The 20,147-nt window shown below is 45.9% G+C and overlaps 1 protein-coding gene across 12 annotated transcripts in view; it reads left to right on the top strand.

Annotated features, from left to right (window-relative positions):
• FREM1 (FRAS1 related extracellular matrix 1) overlaps positions 1 to 20,147 on the top strand; it is a 151,110-nt gene that overhangs the window by 52,851 nt on the left and 78,112 nt on the right. For all 12 annotated transcript variants that reach the window (XR_009763176.1, XM_061630186.1, XM_061630171.1 and 9 more), the window contains one exon: positions 3,763 to 3,856. Coding sequence is in view for 11 of the 12 variants with exons in the window: in XM_061630186.1 (XP_061486170.1) it covers positions 3,763 to 3,856 (94 nt within the window). In the remaining variant the exon portion in view is untranslated. The remainder of the gene's footprint in view (positions 1 to 3,762; positions 3,857 to 20,147) is intronic.

Genomic DNA, 20,147 nt, shown 5'->3' with positions numbered 1-20,147 from the left:
CGGAGGCAACTTTGCATGCCAAGTGCAAACACAGTATTCTCTCTCTCTCTCTCTCTCTCTCTCTCTCACACACACACACACACACACGCACGCACGCACGCACGCACGCACGCACACATATGTTGTCATCTTTCATCTCCACAGTTCTTTTATCTCCATTCTGCTGCTGCCTCTTCTCTTCCTTTATCCATGTTCTTGCCCTCCGGCTCCTTTCTCCTTCCACTCCATTCTTCTCCACCACCTTCCATTTTTTAAAACAATTGTTTTCTCCACTTCACCCTCGTCTCACTCTCCACCTTGTCCCTCGTTGCCTCCTACCCACCCACAGAGCACAAGCGAAGAGCGATGCTGCACAGAAGCCGAGTTTGAGGCACATAATTTTCATTCACAAATCAGAGGAGCAGAAGACTTCCCCAGCTTCCCCCCCCCCCAAGTAATGCCCCAAAGCAATGCCGGAAACATTATAATTACTCCTCAAAAGTAATAAAATTACTCCTCATTCTCTTACAATCAAAATGTAAAGGAATTACCCACTCTTTCATCAAAAAAGTAATAAATTACAAGTAATTTGTTTTTTGTAACTAATTACTTCCAAGCTCTGGGTATCACTGGTGTTAACTGTTATTTTCACTGTTATTGGTATCAGGGAGTGGTTGTTATTCATAGTGTACAAGAGCTTGTTATGTGATTCAGTTGTATGCAGTGGCCGTGTTAAGGTGCTCTACGTGATGGCTATCCCCGCGTGTAAGCTGATTGTGTGCAGTGGACAAAGAATGCATTTTCAAGCCCAATATTTTAAATGTATAACATAATATAGTTTTGCCCAATATAATTGGGTAAATTTTATTTTAAAAAAACAAGCAAAAATGTATAAATACAATTAAAACAATAAATCATTAAAAACAGTAGAGCACTAGAGGAAGATAATACCCAAATTAAAATATAAAAGAAATAATAAAATCAATAATCAGTAAAAAACAATGAAACATTAGAACATTAAAACCATAAGCCAATTTCCCTAGCATGACCTAGTTGTTTATCACAAACACCATAATTGTTTTTAATGTAATATTACCCTCAGTTTGTGAATCTGGGCAAAGTATTCCTAAAAGATGATAAATTCAGTAATGAAAAACTATCTTCAGGTGCTCAAAGATCAGTCTTCTTAACTGTTAATTTTCACTCTTCATACCCACATTGACTGGGTGTTCAAAACAGCCTGAAATGAGTCCAAAGTTTAAAATTCAAAGATACAAAGGCTGGGAGAACTAGAAAGATAGGTTATCCCAACAGCTGTCAAATATCAGTGAAACTTCCTTCACAACTTGGCTCTATCATCTCTCCTTCATATTATATTCATACAGAGGCTCCTCTGCCTAGATTACTCCAAGCAGTAGCTTCAGATTAAAACTCCTTTTCTTTCTTCAACAAATATCCCCATATGTTCCCAAAGTGCACATAAAGTCTGGGGCATGAGGTAAATGGTGCCATGAAGTAAAAGACACAGATGGGAGTATGATAACATCAAGCTTTTGCAATCTCTCCTCATAAAACCAACGAAGGCTGCAATCGAAATCCAAGGAAGAGAGCAAATGCACCAAACCTTCACTAAGTTAAGAAAAATAGCATTCCCACTCTTCATCCATAAATTCCATCGAATTCTCCAGTAGGGCTACTAGTAAAAGCTTTTCTTTGCCCCCTCCACACAAAGGGAGAGTAAAATGCCAAATCACCAGGATCTCCAAAGTCACTCCTTGCAGCCAGGATATGGCACAAAGCTAAATCTTCAAACTGGAAGAGATATCAACTGGCCAAATACCAAAACAAACTCTCCCACACTCCAGCTGCATCAAAGCTCCAGAATGTCAGTGTCGAGCAATAAAGTGAATTAAAAACAATTGAAATTAAAACATCCTGGGGAGTTCTAGGAGAGAGCTGTTACTGCTGTTACTATTCCGGATGCCTTGAAATTGTTTTTTATAGCAGTAGGGACCTGGAGTGGTTAGCTGAATTCTCTGTGGTTAAGTCTATGCAACTTACATGTGACTACCTCTTCAAGTTGCGGAAAGTAGGAGTTTTCTCTTTCAGAATGAAACTGCTTAGACAGTTTGTAGGCCACTGTTTAGTTAACTGGTCTGGTATCTTTCAACATCATTCCTGCAATTAGCTCAGAATGAAATGGATATGGACTGCCTTCAAGTTGATTCCGACTTGTGGCAACCCTATGAATAGGGTTTTCATGGTAAGCGACATTTAGAGGTGGTTTACCATTGCCTTCCTCTGAGGCTGAGAGGCAGTGACTGGCCCACGGTCGTAGCTTTTGTAAAACTGATTTTATTCAGTTACTCAAGCCTATCGGCAATAAGCATGGCAAAAGACATCATATATAATCAAATTCGGTGATTAATGTGCATTAACAACTGGCCATTGTGCACATTCACCAGCCTCATGCAGAACGTGCACACAATCCTTCCATGAAGAGGGAATTGTGCATATTTCCTGGTCAGTATACATAATATCCAACTGGCCTTGGGAAATGTGAATCTATATACTGAATTTTGTACATTCTCCAGCTATTATGCATGATCTGCAATAAACCTTGAGGAATGTGCAGATCTTGGTTGAATTTTGTAGATTTTGTGGGCAATATGCACCTTCTCTGATCAATATGCATAGTCTCCAAGAAACATGCCTTTTTTTCTATCTCTTGTTGAAAAGTGTGCAATCTGCGCCCTGGGCTGCTTCTAGTCCACTGCCTAATCTTACATGGCCCACAACCGTCCCACTGATAAGCAGAGCAACAGGAAGGGGGGGACCAGATAAAGATTTACTTTTTTCTGTGGTCCTGCTGCCTTACCATTCTCACCTGCTCCCCAGTCAGCTGAGCAGCACAAAGGGGCTTACAGGGGGCGGAAAATTTTAAACCCTCCCTCCCATGATTCTGATGGAAACTGCCACCCCTCCTCATGTTGCTATTAAGCAAAAGGAAAAACTTAATAGCAGCATTGGGTCAATCATCATGGGAATCTCAGGGGAGGGAATATTTTACCAGCTGAGGAAGGGTTACTTGTAGGAAAAAGAAGTCTGGAAGAGGAAATAGGAGGAAGAGGAAGGGCATATGCTTTGTGTGCATAAGGCCCTAGGTTCAAACTCTGGCATCTCCAGGTATGGCGAGGAAAGAGACTCCTGCCTGATACCCTAAGAAGAATATCCTGAATTTTTTTGCACTATGACAGAGTAGTAAGAAATGGGTTTCCCAAGCCTATGGAAGCTAATCTCATCTGCTCCAAGGAATCATCAGTGGATTTTACTGGGCCTCTCTCCTCCTTATTGAAGACTATAGCTGTCTCAGTGACTGAGCAAACAGCAAGCTTGTCTCGGGTGCTGATCTTGCAGGGGCTGGCAGGCAAAACAACTGCTTCGTATCCCAGCGGCTCCTTCACCTGAGCTAGGGGAAGGACACAGTTCAGTAGTTTCCATGCAAAAGGTTTCAGGTTCAGTCGCTGGCATCTCCAGCACTTCCAGGGCTAGGAATGTCTGAAACCCTGAAGAGCTTCTGCCAGTCAGTGTAGACAATACTGAGCTAGGTGGACCAGTGGTCTGACTCAGTATATTACAGCTTCCTATGTTCCTTCCTAAGCTTAATGTAGATGATTAGCTTTCTGGGCAGATACTGCATTGCTTAGCACATTGTAGGGGTTGGGTAGTGTTGGTAGTAGCAATGCAAGCATTTGAAATGAGTTCAGAATTCTGTCCCTGCAGGTATCATCACAATGGCTCTGAGGTTCTACAGGATCATATTCTGCTTGAAGCTACAGATGGTATCAATTCCTTTGAGTTCATTCTACATGTTAAGGTCAGTGCAAGACTCATCAGAATGTATATCCTCTAGAGAATGAAATGTTTCGGAGGGCTTTGCAGTTCTTTCAGAAACTGACAAGTCTTGGACTAGATGGAGTTCCTACTTCATTTCAAAGGTTTATGCGACCATATTGGTTAAACAACAAATTTGGCAGGTACTGTTTAATAGAAATCTGCACTTAGTTTAATTTATCCCATACAGTCAGGAATGAATCCACTTAGAATTAAATGATGACAAGTGTAATGCATCAGCAAAATGAGATGCTTTATTTCCAGGTATGACTATTTCATACTTCAGTGTACAGAAGCCACTTAAAAATAAACTGTGTGTTGTGTCTTATATATATTCATACAAACTCCCTGCTAAAATTCCGTAGCTTATTAAAAGTCAGATTTTTAACAAATCTGTTTAGATGCATTGGGTAGTATCCATTGTTAGTCATACTCTGAGTAGATTTATTGAAATTAATAGTTACCATTTAGGTCCATCAATTTCAATAGGTCTACTCTAACTTAGGTGGATAAAACATATTATTTGTAAAATTAAGGTGATATCAGTCTTTTGTCAGTGTTTTCAGAGACTAGGGATGGGTAAGAATTTCGATTCAGTTTGCCTTTCAAGCCGAATCTATCAAATTCACGCTTTCTGAAACAGAATTTGAGAACCAAAGCACAGCCATCTTTTGAAATTCACAGTTATTTGAATTTTGCTATGTGATTGACAAACCAAACAATGTTCACAAAAATGCATATATTAGGGGAAAGTATGCATAAAAATAAATATATGTGAAAATAACATGCAAAAAATGCATTATATGACAAGAAATGGCTTGCAAAAATGTGTACATTAATCAAAACTGCCTACAAAAATGCTTATTAGGAGAAATTCACACTAAAATGCTGGAGAATTTTCATGAGGATTTTTTTTAAAAAAATTGCAAATTGCTGCAAAAATGTGGAGAACTGAATGTAAGATTGAGAATCTGAGAAACTGAGACAACTGAAATTGACAGTTTTCCACAGGTAGCCTGCCATCGCTTTGGGCTTTACTGCCATCGAGCGTCCGAAGGCAAGAATGCACTTGAGTTAAAACCTGGGCCTCAGGCCCCTCCCACTCCAGTTCCATTCTTGCCTTCGTCCGAGGCGGATCTCTGGCAGAGCATAGCTAAGTTCCTTTCCTTATTGCATTTGGCCTTTTCCCGTGTTTCCCCCCCCCTCCCCCTTCGTGTTTGGAGTGTGTGGGATTTTTTCTGTCTTCGGTTTTTCTCCCGTTTTTTTATTTTCCGGGACTTTTTTCATGTATTTTTTCTTGTATTTCCCCCCCCTTCTTCCTTTTGTGATCGGGGTTTTTTGGTCTGTTTTGGGTCTTTTTTATTTGGGGATGTGCTGCTGAGGCTTCCTCAAGCAGCGGCTGCTGCTTCCCCGTTGTTTGGGGGACCCGTGGCTGCGGCTCCCCCCCACTCCATTTGGTCTCGGCGCAGGGTAGTTTGCGGCTACTGCTCCCTCGCAGGCCTTCCGCCCGTCGCTGCTATCCCAGGGCAGCGTTTTGCCCTTCAAGCCAGGAGCCTGCAGCTGCGGCTTCACTCTCCGTTTTGGCTCTTCTCTGCCCCTACTTCTCGGAGGCGGTGGCGATTTTTGCCCCCCGCCGCCTTTTTTCCTCCGACGGTGTCTTCTCACGTGGAGGTCCTTTTTTAGCCCTAAATGGCAGCGGTTCCTCCCGGCTGCCTCTTAAACCCTGCAGAGGCTCTTTTTAGGCTGCCCGTTCTCTCGGCCGCCATTTTCATTTTCATTTTACTTTCGTTTTTGTAGGTTTCGTTTCTTCTACTTCAGTGTTTTACTAGTTTTGCTGCCTGTGAGAGCTGCTTAGTCTGAGCAGCTGTGTTTAAGTGATACCACACCTTCCCCATTGTGTGTGTGTATTCACTCATGTGCACCACATTTTAATGCAAGCCTTTTTTCTGGTGGCGCTCTAGTTTCTTCAGTGCACATTGGCGGTACCGCACCTTCCCCATTGTGTGCGTGTATCTAGCCCTGGGCCACGCTGCACTTTAAAAGCAACTTTTTTCCTGGCAGTGTATTGTAGCGGTCTCGCACCTTCCCCATTGTGTGCGTGTACCTAGCTGGTGGCCAATATTGCATCTCGACTTCCCTTTTTATTTATTTATTTATTTTATTTTATTTCATTTATAAACCGCCCATAGCCAATGGCTCCCTGGGCGGTGTACAACATACAATAATACAATAAATCAACAAAAATCATTGTTTTTGAAGTCCTGATTGCTTACTGTGGTATCAGTACCCCTTTTTGTGGGCGTGTATTCACTTATTTTGTTTTGGGTGCCATAGTGAACTTAGTCAATTTCTCTTGGCACCTTGCCCTCCAGTGTGCATCCTGCTCCTTACCATTTTACAGCACAGAAGTGTCACTGCACCTTCCCCATTGTGTGCGTGATCCAGACCCTGACATGGCAGATCAGAATCCTGAGGTGGCGCAAACTTCAGGGGCAAGTCATCAGTGCATTGCCCCTGCTCAACACAAACCATCGAAACATAAGCACACTAAAGCCTTAGCCAAGACTAACACCTGTCTGCCTACGATGCGTCCAAGAGGGCACGATATGTCTCAGTCCGATCCTGGAGAAGCCTGCGCAAGAAGCAGTACCTGCTCTCTTTCAATCTCCTTCTGGGTCATCAGAGGATGAATTTGAGGGCTTCCCCAGCCAAACTCCTCGCCACTCCAATATCTCCCTTCCTCCTCTAACTCCATCAGCGCAGCCTCACCTGCCTACACAGGAGCATTCTGTACCTGCTGCTCCTCCTTCAGGGCTACGGTTGACTCCAGAATTCCTGCTACAGCTGCAAGAGGTACTCTGGTGCCTCTCTCAACCTCAGCCTCAAGCACAGCTATCCCCTCAGCTTGGAGTTTTGCGGCAGTCCAGCTCTGCACGACAACCTGGCTGTCATGATGATGCCCCTCTACCCTCACCTAACCCATTCGAGGTTTCCAGGGGCAGATTTGGCGGGGAGCCCTCATGGATGGACGACTACTTAAACTTCTTGCAGGCCGACCCTGACGAATGGAGTGGGGAATCTGATCCGGATGAGGACTACTCTTATCGCCTCTTTGACCCGGCTGATTACACCCTTCTTTCCCGCAGGGTAATGGACACCCTTGGCATTCAGCCCACACAAATGCAACCTACTGCTCCTCCTGTGAAGGGTGCCAGAATTCTCAAGTCCCCCAGATCTGTGGATCATTTCATCCCTGTGCCAGATCCTATTAACAAGCTGGCCAGGGAAGAATGGGCCCGTCCTCTGCACCCGCGTCGCTTCTCTCCATTGGCCAACAAGCTGTATACCCTGGCCCCGGAATTCATGTCTTTCCTGAACGTCCCTGGGGTGGACCAACCAATCTCCAATCTGGTCTCTCGGTCTCTCCTCCCGAAAGAGGGAGACTCACAGTTCAAAGATCCCTCTGAGAGGCGGCTCGACGTTGTTCTATGAAAGAACCATGAGGCTTCTGCTCATTCCATCCAGGCCTCTGCTGCTGCCTCCCTCTTCTCACAGGCCTCCATGATGTGGCTCTATGACCTTTTGGACGACCCTAATCCGGATCCAGCCATGTTACAAAAGGGCCTACTCAAATTACACAAGGCCGCTACATTTGTGCTGACGCCACACTGGACGCGACCCACCAAGGAGCACGGGCCCTTGCTGCTGAAATTGTAGCTCATCGAACCCTATGGCTCCGACATTGGGACACTGACACTACCGCTAGAACTAACCTGTCTATGGCTTCATACTCGGGCTCTATGCTCTTTGGTGAGGATGCTCTTAAAGCTGTCTTGGTTGACCCCAAGGACAATCGAAAGCCTACGTTAGCCAAAGCCAGAAGAGACGACTGCAGACCATTTCGGCGGTTTAATCCTTGCCGCTCCTTCCAGCCCTTTCGGGGGGCGCGACCTGGTGGGCAAGGACGGGATGCCAGGTCTACAGATTTCCTCTCCTCCAGGGCACCCTGGCCCAGACAACGCTTCCAGCTCAGAGCCCAATACCAAGGCAGGCAAGCCCCTTCGGCCTCTTATGGCAGAGGAGCCCATCAGTGCAGGCAGTTCTGACGCCATACCCATTGGAGGCAGACTCTTCTCCTACTCAAGCTCCTGGCTCACTCTGACACGCATCTCTTGGGTCAGGGTCATCTTCACCCAGGAGTACAACATAGAATTTTGGTGGAACCCCCCGGACAGATTTTGTCTCTCCCCCGTCTCCAAGTCACGCAGGATGGTTATGCAGGATACCCTACGTCATCTACTAGACATAGCCGCTATAGAGCCAGTACCACTATCCGAAAGGCTGCAAGGCGTCTACTCCGTCCTCTTCACGGTTCCCAAGCGAGACGCTTCATGGAGGGCGGTCTTAGACCTCAAGTTTGTCAACCGCTTTGTCAAGTACCGCTGCTTCAAGATGGAGTCACTGGCGTCAATCATGGAAGCACTGCAACAAGGGGATTTCCTCGTATCCATCGACTTGAAGGACACTTATTTACACATACCAATTTGCCTGGATCACAGATGATTCCTGAGATTTGCACTGGGCCAGCACCACTTCCAATACCGTGCCATGCCATTTGGCCTTACCTCGGCTCCTCGAGTCTTTACCAAAGTTATGGCCACCATGGTGGCATTTCTTCGTCTACAAGTGATTCATATTTACCCCTATCTGGACGACCTGCTCCTTCGAGCGTGCTCCCAGGACTTAGCCAACAGACAACTCCAGTTCACCCTAGAGGCCCTAAACTCTCACGGCTGGCTGGTCAACATTGAAAAGAGTCATCTGCAGCCAACCCAGCGCCTCCAGCACCTGGGAGCCATACTGGACACGTCTCTAGCCATGGTTTTCCTGTCCCCAGACAGTATTGCCTCTATCACAGCCATGGCAACCTTACTGACACATCGCTCAAGGGCAGATGTCATGTTCCTGGCGCAGATTCTCGGCTCAATGATTTCCACAATTCACATTGTCCCGTGGGCTTGACATCACACGAGACCTCTACAATGGGCCCTCCTAACCTTTCAGGCGGACATTGCCAAGTCCAACCATTGCGTGATTCTGCTGGACTCATTGCTGAGGGACTCATTCCACTGGTGGGCAACGACGGCACACCTCAGCAAGGTACGCCATTCTGGGAGCCAGTCAGGGACATAATCACCACAGATGCCAGTCTGTCAAGCTGGGGAGCCCACTGCAACTCCAGTTTTGTCCAGGGCATGTGGTCCACAGCAGACCTAAGTCAAAACATAAACTGGCTGGAGCTCAGGGTTGTTCATCTGGCCCTTCAGCACTTCCAGCCACTGTTTTCTCTGCAGCACATGCTCATCCGTACGGACAACGTTTGCGTGAAATCTCATCTCAACAGACAGGGGGGTACCAGGTCCAGAGTTCTTCAGGCAGAGGCGACCTGAATCTTCGACTGGGCCGAGAACCATCTATTGTCCTTACAGGCGGAACATCTCAGTGAGGTTCTGAACGTGACCGCCGATTGGCTCAGCAGACAGCATGTGAGCCTGGGAGAATGGAAGCTTCATCCGGCAGTGTTCCACCTTCTCCAGCTCCGGTTTGGTGCCCTCTTGGTGGACCTCTTCGCCTCGAGCCACAACTGCCAGCTGCCTCGCTACTTCTTGAGGTACCTAGAGCCGACGGCAGAAGCAGTGGATGCACTGATAGCACCATGGCCAGGAGGGCTCCTGTATGCCTTTCCTCCGATATCCCTCCTGGGCAGGACATTGATGAAACTCTGACATGAAGGGGCTTGGATTCTCCTAATAGCACCATACTGGCCTCGCCGACCTTGGTTCTCGGACCTTCTCTCGATGTCAGTTGCGGATCCCTGGACCCTTCCTGTCAGGCTGGATCTTCTCGCTCAGGGACCAATTTGGCACCCAGACCCGACCTGGTTGAGTCTAACGGCCTGGCTTTTGAACGGAGGCAGCTGAATGCTGCCGGACTTTCCCAGGGGGTGGTCGACACTATCCTAGCATCGAGACGACCTTCCACAACTCGCATTTATCAGAGTACTTGGCGTGCCTTTTCCAACTGGTGCACCTCTAAGGGTTTTCCGGCATCTCAAGCCACTGTACAGCATGTTCTTCAGTTCCTATATAGAGGTCTGACATTGGGACTGCGACCGAACACTCTGCATTGCCACACCTCCACCATCTCTTCAATCCTGTCCGTTTCCTTGTTGGCCGCCCCAGTGGGCGCTCACCCACTCATCAAATGCTTCTTGAGAGGGGCCGCCCGCCTCTCTCCAGCTGTGCGCCACTACTTTCCTTCCTGGAGTCTCTCCAAAGTCCTGCAAGCCTTACAGCGCCCTCCGTTTGAACCTCTCGCTTCAGTACCTCTCAGACTGTTGTCCTTCAAAGTCCTTTTCCTCGTTGCTATTACTTCTGCAAGGCGGATTTCAGAGCTACAAGCCTTGTCTTTGGCCCGTCACCTCTGCATCTTTCATAAGGATTCAGTGGTCCTGAGGCTGGACCCATCCTTCTGTTCCAAGGTCAACTCAGTTTTCCACTGTAGCCAGGACATTGTGCTTCCGTCGTTCTGCCCAAAGCCGGTCCATCCCCTGGAAAAGGCCTGGCATTCGCTGGATGTTAGGAGAGCCCTCAAAATTTACCTCTCTCACATCCACGACATCAGGCAGACAGAATCCTTATTTGTATCCTTTCACCCTAGGACTTTGGGGGAAAGGTCTCCAAATCCACTTTGTCCTGTTGGCTACGGGCTTGCATCGCCCTGGCGTATCAGTCCTTTAACCTTCCAGTGCCGTCTAACATCACGGCTCATTCCACCAGATCAGCGGCCGCTTCGGCTGCATTTGTGTCTAATGCACCTCTTGCAGACATATGTAGAGCTGCAGTATGGGCTACCCCTAACTCCTTTGTGAAGCATTATAAGATTGATCACTATGCTTCTGCTGACGCCTCCTCGGGAGACGTGTCCTCCAACATGTCCTTTCTGAATCGTAAGCTGTTTGTAGTCCCTCCCTATTAGGGGGCTGCTTTGGTACATCCCAAAGTGATGGCAGGCTACCTGTGGAAAATGGTCCATTGGACTCACCTGAAGGGTGATTTTCACATGTACGCCTGCCATCACGTCCCTCCCTTGTGGGGGATCTCTGGATGACTTTTCCCATTTTTATAATCTATCTGCTCTATGTTTTATGCTCTGTTTTTTCCGCGGTTAAAACCTGTAATATTAGGTTGCAATTTCTATGGTTCTCCCTGTTTCCAGACTTCTTGTCTCTGTTTTCCTTGCTGCTGGGGCCTTTTGCCTTTTGTTCCTTTCAGATATGCCACTTCGGACTCATCGCGAATGAAACTGGAGTGGGAGGGGCCTGAGGCCCAGGTTTTAACTCGAGTGCATTCTTGCCTTCAGACGCTAGGTGGTAGTAAAGCCCAAAGTGATGGCAGGCGTACCTGTGAAAATCACCCTTCAGGTGAGTCCAATGGACCAATCTTTCCATCCCTAGCAGAAAGTTAGGGTTCTAGAATTCTAGACCCTGATTGAGAAATGTAGGGGCTGCTTCAAACATTCTGTTTTTAAGGGTCAAATTCTGCATGTTATGTGCAAAAGCATGTAATGGAATCTGGATACCATTTAAAAAAATAGCTTGAGCAGGGGTTCATTTTTCAAGAGAAGTAGAAGAAGGGGGTGCTTAACCCACCGTTTCTTTGCTCAAAAGTGTCCTCCCTGGCCCTCTTTCCCCCACCCCAATAATGCCTAAATACATAGTTTATACCTCTGGTTAGGCAGTGGGATTCTGAGTAGATAAAACAGTGGGGAGGGAAAAGATTATTCACCCCCTACTCTGTTCAAAATCTCTCACTCTTGAATCTATGTTTCTGTTCTAAAAAAAGTGGTGTTAGGTCTCTGTTACATGTTTTTGTATAAAATGCAGTTTTTGCATAAATGCAATGTGGAGATGAGACAGAAGTGTTTGGAAACATTCAAGTATGCTCACCTGAGGGTTGGGTACAGCTCCTTGTCAAATGCACACTTAGTTACCAACCTAAATTTTCTTCCATGAAATGTGTAGATTTGCCACAGGACAGTCCATTTATAAGCTAGTACAGGGGTTTTCACAATTCGTAGGCACAACACTTGGTAGTCTATATAATTTAAATGTTTCTTTGTCTCCCTTTTTGTTGACTTATCCTTTTTTCCCAAGTGTTTGTTGGCATCAGTAGCTAGTGTCCTGATTTTAACTGAACTCAAATCTACGACAATTTACTCTTTGTGAAATGGACACACTGAAATACAGGCATACCCCCCCTTAACATCGCTTCACTTAACATCGCCTCGCTATAACGTGCATGCTCCATACTCCACCATACCCCACTTTAACCTACGTTCTTCACAATAACGGACACTGAGGGAACTTGCGTTCCACGTGCCACATGCGTTGCGAAGCATCGTCGGAGCGATCTGAGCGATCTGAGCAGAGTGATCTAGCGATCTGAGCGGCTGCTGCCTTGAAGATAGAACATTTACATTTAAGTACTTTATCTAGCGATCTGAGTGGCTGCTGCCTTGGAGACAGAACATTTATATTTAAGTACTTTACTGTAAAGAGCGATTGGAGCTCTGCCTGCCTCGGCAGTGTGTGTGTGTGTGTGTGGGGGGCATCTCGTGCTCTTTAGATCCCCCTGATTTCATTTTACTGTCCCATTTTATACCTCTTCCTCTCCATTGTCCCATCTGTTTTGCTGTAATTGTTTGTTATAAAAAAATTTAAAAAAATCTTTAGATCACCCTGATTTCATTTTATGCCTATCCATTGTCCCATTTTATACCTCTCCATTGTCCCATCTTCCTTTCCTGCTTTTTCTCTCTGTCTCTGCCCATCATTAATTCTGGCTTTTGCCACTGCTGGCTTGTGACTCCCAATAGTGTGTGTGTGGGGTGTGTGTGTGTATTGGTACAGTATTGTTTTCCCTTGCATTCAGTACTGTACAGTACAGTACTGTATAGTATTACAGTACAGTACTGTACATAATGGCAGATACAAAGAAAAGTCGTTCATCCATTTCGCATCTGCCAGCTGACATTAAATGTAAGCTTACTTTATTTTATTTTATGTTTATTTTAGTTATAAATGTGTTATTTACATCAGTTATGCCCATATATGACGACTGCAGTGCAGTACATGCATCGATAAGTGAAAAAAATTAGTGCTTCACTTTAAGTACATTTTTACTTAAAGTACATGCTCCAGTCCCATTGCATATGTTAAAGCGGGGTATGCCTGTAATGTAGAATCAAACTGCAGTTAGCTTTTATTTTTGGAATGAAACCAGTTTGTCAAAAAGCACTCTTCAGGGGACAAAAATAAGAAGGGGGTGTGGCTAGGTGAGCCACAAGATGGCTGCTTAATCTCTCAGCACCTCTTCTTCCTGGAGGGGAAAAAAACCTTTTCACAGAATTTAGCTACTGAAACTTGCAAATATTGATCCACTTGGCTAATAGGGCATGTTATCTTCCTATATCAAGACCAAATAAGGAGTGTTTTAGAAGGCTATTTTCACACAATTGAACTGGATTGTCCTACCTCAAACAAAAGGCCTCTAACAGACAGCATGGCACTTGGCCATCCTAAATCAGCACAAACATCTCATGGCGATATGGGACAAAACACTTCTAATTTTGAGGAAAAACTGGCCTAACAATTAGGAATATTGAAGAAAAAACTAGAAGGAAGCTGGATGGCAGCAATAAGACCCATAGATGACAAATTAGAAACACTGAACTCTCGGCTGGGGAAATTGCTGCCACAGCCTCAGAAGCTATGGACATGGGCTTGACAAACTCAGAGGACATACTATTCCTGAAACATGAAAATAAAATTCTCAAAAATAAGCTGACAGAATTGGATAATCACAGCCGTAGATCAAACCTGAGATTTCATGGAGTTAAAGAAAATGTGGAAGAACATTCACCCTCAATGACGTCCTTTATAGCATGGCTTGCTTCAATTATACCTGACCTAGAAATAACAGCTGAAGACTTTGATAGAGCTCATTGTGCACTAACTACAAAACCTAAGGATTCTGCTCCACTGAGGGACATCATCTTTTGTTTTCACGATACGGGAAAAAAGAACTTCTGACAAAAATTTAAAAGATGAAAGACTTAATTTTTGAAGGAAAGTCAATAATGGTACTCCACGATTTTGAAACAATGCAGGAAATTCTGTCCCGGTTGCAAGCAGCAGGTATTTGTTATAGGTGGGGCTTCCCCTATCGTCTGATTGTTCCACAAAATGGACAAATAACAACCGCAACCACAATAAAGGAAGCAATGTCCATACTACTCAGACTTAATACCTGAAGATGGGGAAGAAGAAGTAAGGAATCACAATAAGGAGGGAGAATGGCAAAGAAAATGACCAGGAAAACAATTTCGCAAAAGACTCATCACAGGGGGGAGTCGACAAGAGGCATCAGGCGTGTTGTGACATTCAGGTGTCATGGTCGACTTCACAGATACATTTTGTTAGGTCCAAACCCAACACGCAAGCCGTCACTGTCTACTCAGCTCACATCCACCCGGGAAGGTGCGGAGTTGAGAGCAATAACCCACTGCCAGAGATCAAGAAATAAGTTGCCAAAATTACCTTTGCAAAGGGGTCCCAAAACCTGCCAGAAAGTTGCCTTTCAGAAGTGGGAACCCCGTTTATTGAAATACAGTAGATTATATAGATTCCCCAGTGGTTACAAAAATGGGGAGCAGACGTCATAAACTACAAGAAAAATAACTGTAGACAAAGTAACTTTTAGATATGTAAAGAGGAGTGCTTAAAGTAACAAAGCTAGGAACATCTTGCTTCTTTTGCAGACATTCACTTGCATAGTTTGTGCAACCTTGAGATAAGCGCTAGGAGCCAAAAGAACAAATTACAGATAAGAAAAGGGGAGTATTGAAACAAGAGAGGCCCTTCAGAGGGGATACATTCAGGTTACATTTCTGCAGCAAGAAGAACTTTAAGAACTATTAGCAATGTCAGTGGTAGTATTATTTATTTATTTATTTATTTATTTATTTTATTTGTATCCCGCCCTTCCCCCCAGCAGGAGCCCAGGGCAGCAAACAAAGCACTAAAACACTTTAAAACATCATAAAAACAGATCTTAAAATACATTAAAACAAAACAGCATTAAAAACATTTTAAAAAAAAAACTTAAAGGGTTAAAAACATTAAAAAACATATTAAACAATTCTGACACAGATGCAGACTGGGATAGGTCTCAACTTAAAAGGCTTGTTGAAAGAGGAAAGTCTTCAAAAGGCGCCGGAAAGATAGCAGAGATAGCGCCTGTCTAATATTCAAAGGGAGGGAATTCCACAGGGTAGGTGCCACCACACTAAAGGTCCGTTTCCTATATTGTGCAGAATGAACCTCCTGATAAGATGGTATCTGCAGGAGGCCCTCACCTGCAGAGCGCAGTGATCGACTGGGCATATAAGGGGTAAGATGGTCTTTCAGGTATCCTGAGCTGTATAGGACTTTGTACGCCAAAACTAGAACCTTGAACTTGGCCCGGTAGCAAATGGGCAGCCAGTGCAATTCTTTCAGCAGCGGGGTGCCATGTTGGCGATACCCTGCTCCAGTGAGCAGTCTCGCCGCCGCATTTTGCACCAGCTGTAGCTTCCGGACCAATCTCAAGGGCAGTCCCACATAGAGCGCATTACAGTAATCCAGTCTAGAGGTTACCAGTGCGTAGACAACAGTGGTCAGGCTATCCCGGTCCAGAAATGGCCACAGCTGTCTCACCAGCCGAAGCTGGTAAAAGGCACTCCTAACCACAGAGGTCACCTGGGCCTCTAGCGACAAAGATGGATCCAAGAGTACCCCCAGACTACAGACCTGCTCTTTTAGAGGGAGTACAACCCCATCCAAAGCAGGCAACTGACCAATTATCCAAACTCGGGAACCACCAACCCACAGCGTCTCCGTCTTGCTAGGATTCAGACTCAGTTTATTGGCCCTCATCCAGCCCACCACCAAGTCCAGGCAGCGGTCCAGGGTTTGCACGGCCTCTCCCGATTCAGATGTTACGGAGAAATAGAGCTGGGTATCATCTACCTGGGTATCTACCTATATTAAATATAGGTAAAAAAGTAAGTGTGAATGTATATGTCCTTATAGATATAGGGAAATGTGGGTATATATGTATACCTAATACCTGGTTAAATGAGGGGAAAATATTCGCAGGGATGTTGTCCCTTTTTGATTGCTACTTCCTATGTTTTAGGGAGAAAATTCCGGGGGGGGGGAAAGGTAGCAAGATTTTTTTCCCGAAGTCAATTTGTAATATATAATTTGGTGGTTTCCCCTAGAAGGAGATAGTGTGCTGATAACACACAGGGCTGATGGGTGTGCATGCAGCTTCAGCAGGTTTGCAGGACTGCACTGGATAGACCCTATATTGTTTTCACTAGTTAACAGATAGTTATATAGTTAGGTTAACGGTAAAAAATGTTAGGAGGGAAGGGGGGGTAAAGGCAATGGTAATATCAAAAGGGAATGAGAATATACCACATTTTAGTTTAGGTACTTGGAATCAGAGAATCATAGAATAGTAGAGTTATAGTCTGAAATCTTATAACCTGTTAACAGGTAAAATATATTTATGGGAGAAAGAAATGGTTTAAAATAGTGACTTTGAATGTTACAGGTTTAGATAATGTAATAAAAAGAAAAAGGATGACATCATACGTTAGGAAAATGCATCCTACAATAACCTTTCTTCAAGAGATATACAAAGTTAAAAATATTATTATTGTAGTTTATTTCTTTCTCACCTTTTGGCCAAAAGGCCCTCAAGGTGGCTTACAAAATATAAACACAAATATAGAAATACATTTAAATAAAAACAGTACAATTTACAAATATTAAATAACAAGGTAATTACATTATTAAAAAGCAACAATAGCACAATAATAATAATAATAATAATAATAAAGTTAAAAACAGAGTCTTTATTTAATCATAGATATTTTGGAGAGCAATATGTAGCATCAGGTTCCTCAAAGGCAAGAGGGGCGGCTATTATTTTTAAGGCCAATTTCCCTTTTGTTGCAGAAAATATATGGAAAGACCCGGGGGGCTGTTTCCTCTTTATAAAAAGACTGCTTAATGGTACCGATTACTTTACATATGCTCCCAATAAAGGACAAATTAAATACTTAACCACCCTCTTAAAAAAACTTAAAACTTTTCAAAAAGGACAATTGATAATGGGGGGGGCTTCAACATTAATCTTAGAGGCATGACATCCTTTGAAAAAAAGAGGAAGAATAAAGCAGAGGAAACACTCGATTTTGTGTTTGTCTCGGGAGAGGAGGGGAGTGATCTGAAAATTGGGGGTACATCCATTACCCCCTTGTCATGGTCAGATCACTACTTGGTGAGGGTAGACTTCTTGGTGCCACAAACCCTCCGTGGGGGTGGAGGACCCATTAGGATGGTCCGCCCCAGACATCTGATGGATCCAGATGGATTCCTGAATGCGCTTGGGGATTCTTTGGAGCATGCACATGGGCACTCGGTTTAGACCCTGGTGGAGGGGTGGAATGCTGCAATCATGGGGGCATTAGACTGGGTGGCTCCGAAATGCCCTCTCCCCCTGAATAGAGCTCAGACGGCACCATGGTATACTCCACGGTTGCGAACTCTGAGGCGGGAGGTGAGACGGCTAGAGCGTCGGTGGCGGAAATCTCACTCTGACGACGATCAGACACGGGCTAGAGTGGCTGCGGCAGCAAAAAAGGATTTTTATGCTGCCTCTATTGCGGCTGCAGAGTGCTGTCCCAGGAGGCTGTTCCAAGTGGTCCGGAGCCTGGTCGCTCCAGTTGCCCCGGAACCGATGGAACATGCTATGACCTCCTGTCAGGGCCGGCTCCAGGAATGCGGGGGCCCTTGGGCATTAGCCTGCCCCAGGCCCCTCTGCTTCCCTTCTGTGATCCCGTGGATCGCAAGACGAGCTTCCGAACCGCCCGCCATCCCCCGCCATCCCCAGTGCTTCACCTACCATTCTCTGCTGTTCGCGCAGGGTTGCCATCAATAAAGATGGCGGCCAAGGTTTCCGTAAGGGACTGGAGCCTTTGCCGCCATCTTGGTTGATGGCATGCAGCGCGCGCATTGCTGCCATCAACCAAGATGGCGGCAGAGGCTCCAGTCCCTTACGGAAAACTCGGCCGCCATCTTTATTGATGGCAACTCTGCGTGAACAACAGAGAAAGGTAGGTGAAGCGTAGGGGATGGCGGGCGGCTCGGAAGCTCGTCTTGCAATCCGCGGGATCGCGGAAGGGGAGCGGAGGGCCCATCAGGGGCCTCCCAGGGACTCCTAGAGCTGCGGGGCCCTCGGGCCAGTGCCCAACCTGGCCGCCCTTTGGAACCAGCCCTGCCTCCTGTGATGAGTTTGTAAAGCACTTTACAGAGAAGATTGATCATATTAAGAGCGCTATTCTGTGCGCTGTGGACACAGTGAGCGAGCCAGAGGCAGCCAGTGGTGCTCCGGTGGTATGGGATTGGTTCCAGCTTCTTCCTTCTGAAGAAGTGGACAAGGTGCTTTCAACCTTAAGGCCAACCACCTGCTTAGTCGACCCTTGCCCGTTGTGGCTCATTATGAGCTGCAAGGACAGACTGGGTAAGGGGATCAAGATGGTGGTAAATACGTCCCTGGAAGAGGGAGTAATGCCATCAGCTCTCAAGGAGGCAGTAATAAAACCAATTTTAAAGAAGCCCTCCTTGAATCCCCAAGATCTGAACAACTTTCGCCCAGACTCAAATCTGCCATCCTGGGCAAGGCGGTTGAGCAGGTGGCGGCGAAGCAGTTGCAAGTGCATTTGGAGGAAGCGGATTATCTGGATCCATTTCAATCAGGCTTCAGGCCGGGACATGGGACTGAAACGGCCTTGGTTGCCTTGCTGGATGATATGAGGAGAGTGTTGGATAGGGGCAAATGCACCTTCCTTGTCCTCCTGGATCTCTCAGCGGCTTTTGATACCGTTGACCACGGTATCCTTCTGGACCGCCTGAAGAGGTTAGGCATAGGGGGCACTGTATTGCAGTGGTTCCGTTCCTTCCTCTCTGGTAGGTACCAGAGAGTGGCATTGGGGAATGAGGTTTCGGATCCTTGGCCTCTCACTCGTGGGGTGTCACAGGGCTCAATCCTCTCCCCGATGCTGTTCAACATCCATATAAAGCCGCTGGGGGCTATCATCAGAAGATTTGGGCTGCAGTGTCACCAGTATGCTGATGACACGCAGCTCTATCTCCCATTCAAATCGTCAACGAGGTTGGCTGTAGAAACCCTATCCAAGTGCCAGGAGTCAGTGAGTGGCTGGATGGGAAGGAATAAGCTGAAACTGAACCCTGACAAAACCGAGGTACTGTTTGTGGGAGACAAAGGAAGGTTGGGGGATGTTGACCTGGTGCTCAATGGGGTACAATTGCCCCTGAAAGACCAGATCCGCAGCCTGGGGGTCATTCTTGACTCCCACCTATCCATGGAGGCTCAGGTCTCAGCTGTGAGCCGGGCGGCGCTGTATCAACTCAATCTGATACGGAGGCTGCGCCCCTACCTTCCCAACCATCTGCTCCTATCTGTGGTACATGTCCTGGTCTCCTCTCGCCTAGACTACTGTAATGTGCTCTACATGGGGTTACCCTTGAAAATGGTCCGGAAGCTGCAACTGGTACAGAATGTTGTGGCTCGCCTGATTAAAGGCAGCCACCGGCGAGATCACATCATTCCAGTGCTGAAGGAGTTGCACTGGTTACCCGTTGTTTTCCGGGCCCAATTCAAGGTGTTGGTTCTGACCTTTAAAACCCTATACGGTTTCGGCCCAGTCTGTCTGAAGGAGCGCCTCCAACATCAGCAGGGATGCTGCTCAACAAGATCAGCCTCAAAAGGCCTTCTCTCTATCCCACCAGTTAAAACAGCTAGACTGGTGAGAACTAGGGAGAGGGCTTTTTCAATTGTGGCCCCCACTTTGTGAAATTCCCTCCCAAATGATCTCCGCCATGCCCCCTCTATGATGAGCTTCCATCGGGCCTTGAATACCTGGCTCTTCAGGCAGGCTTTTGGGGTGGGTTAGGTTTTATTATTATTGTTGAGATTTTTAATGTTTTAATGTATTTGTATGTTTTTATTTTGTATGTTGCCCAGTGTGGCTGGACAGCCAGCCAGATGGGCAACTAACAAATGTAATAAATAAATAAA

The sequence above is a fragment of the Rhineura floridana genome, chromosome 1 (genome assembly GCF_030035675.1).
Source record: "Rhineura floridana isolate rRhiFlo1 chromosome 1, rRhiFlo1.hap2, whole genome shotgun sequence".
NCBI lineage: Eukaryota > Metazoa > Chordata > Lepidosauria > Squamata > Rhineuridae > Rhineura > Rhineura floridana.
The sequence above is the reverse complement of the archived record's forward strand: the minus strand, read 5'-3'. Positions and strand labels throughout refer to the sequence as shown.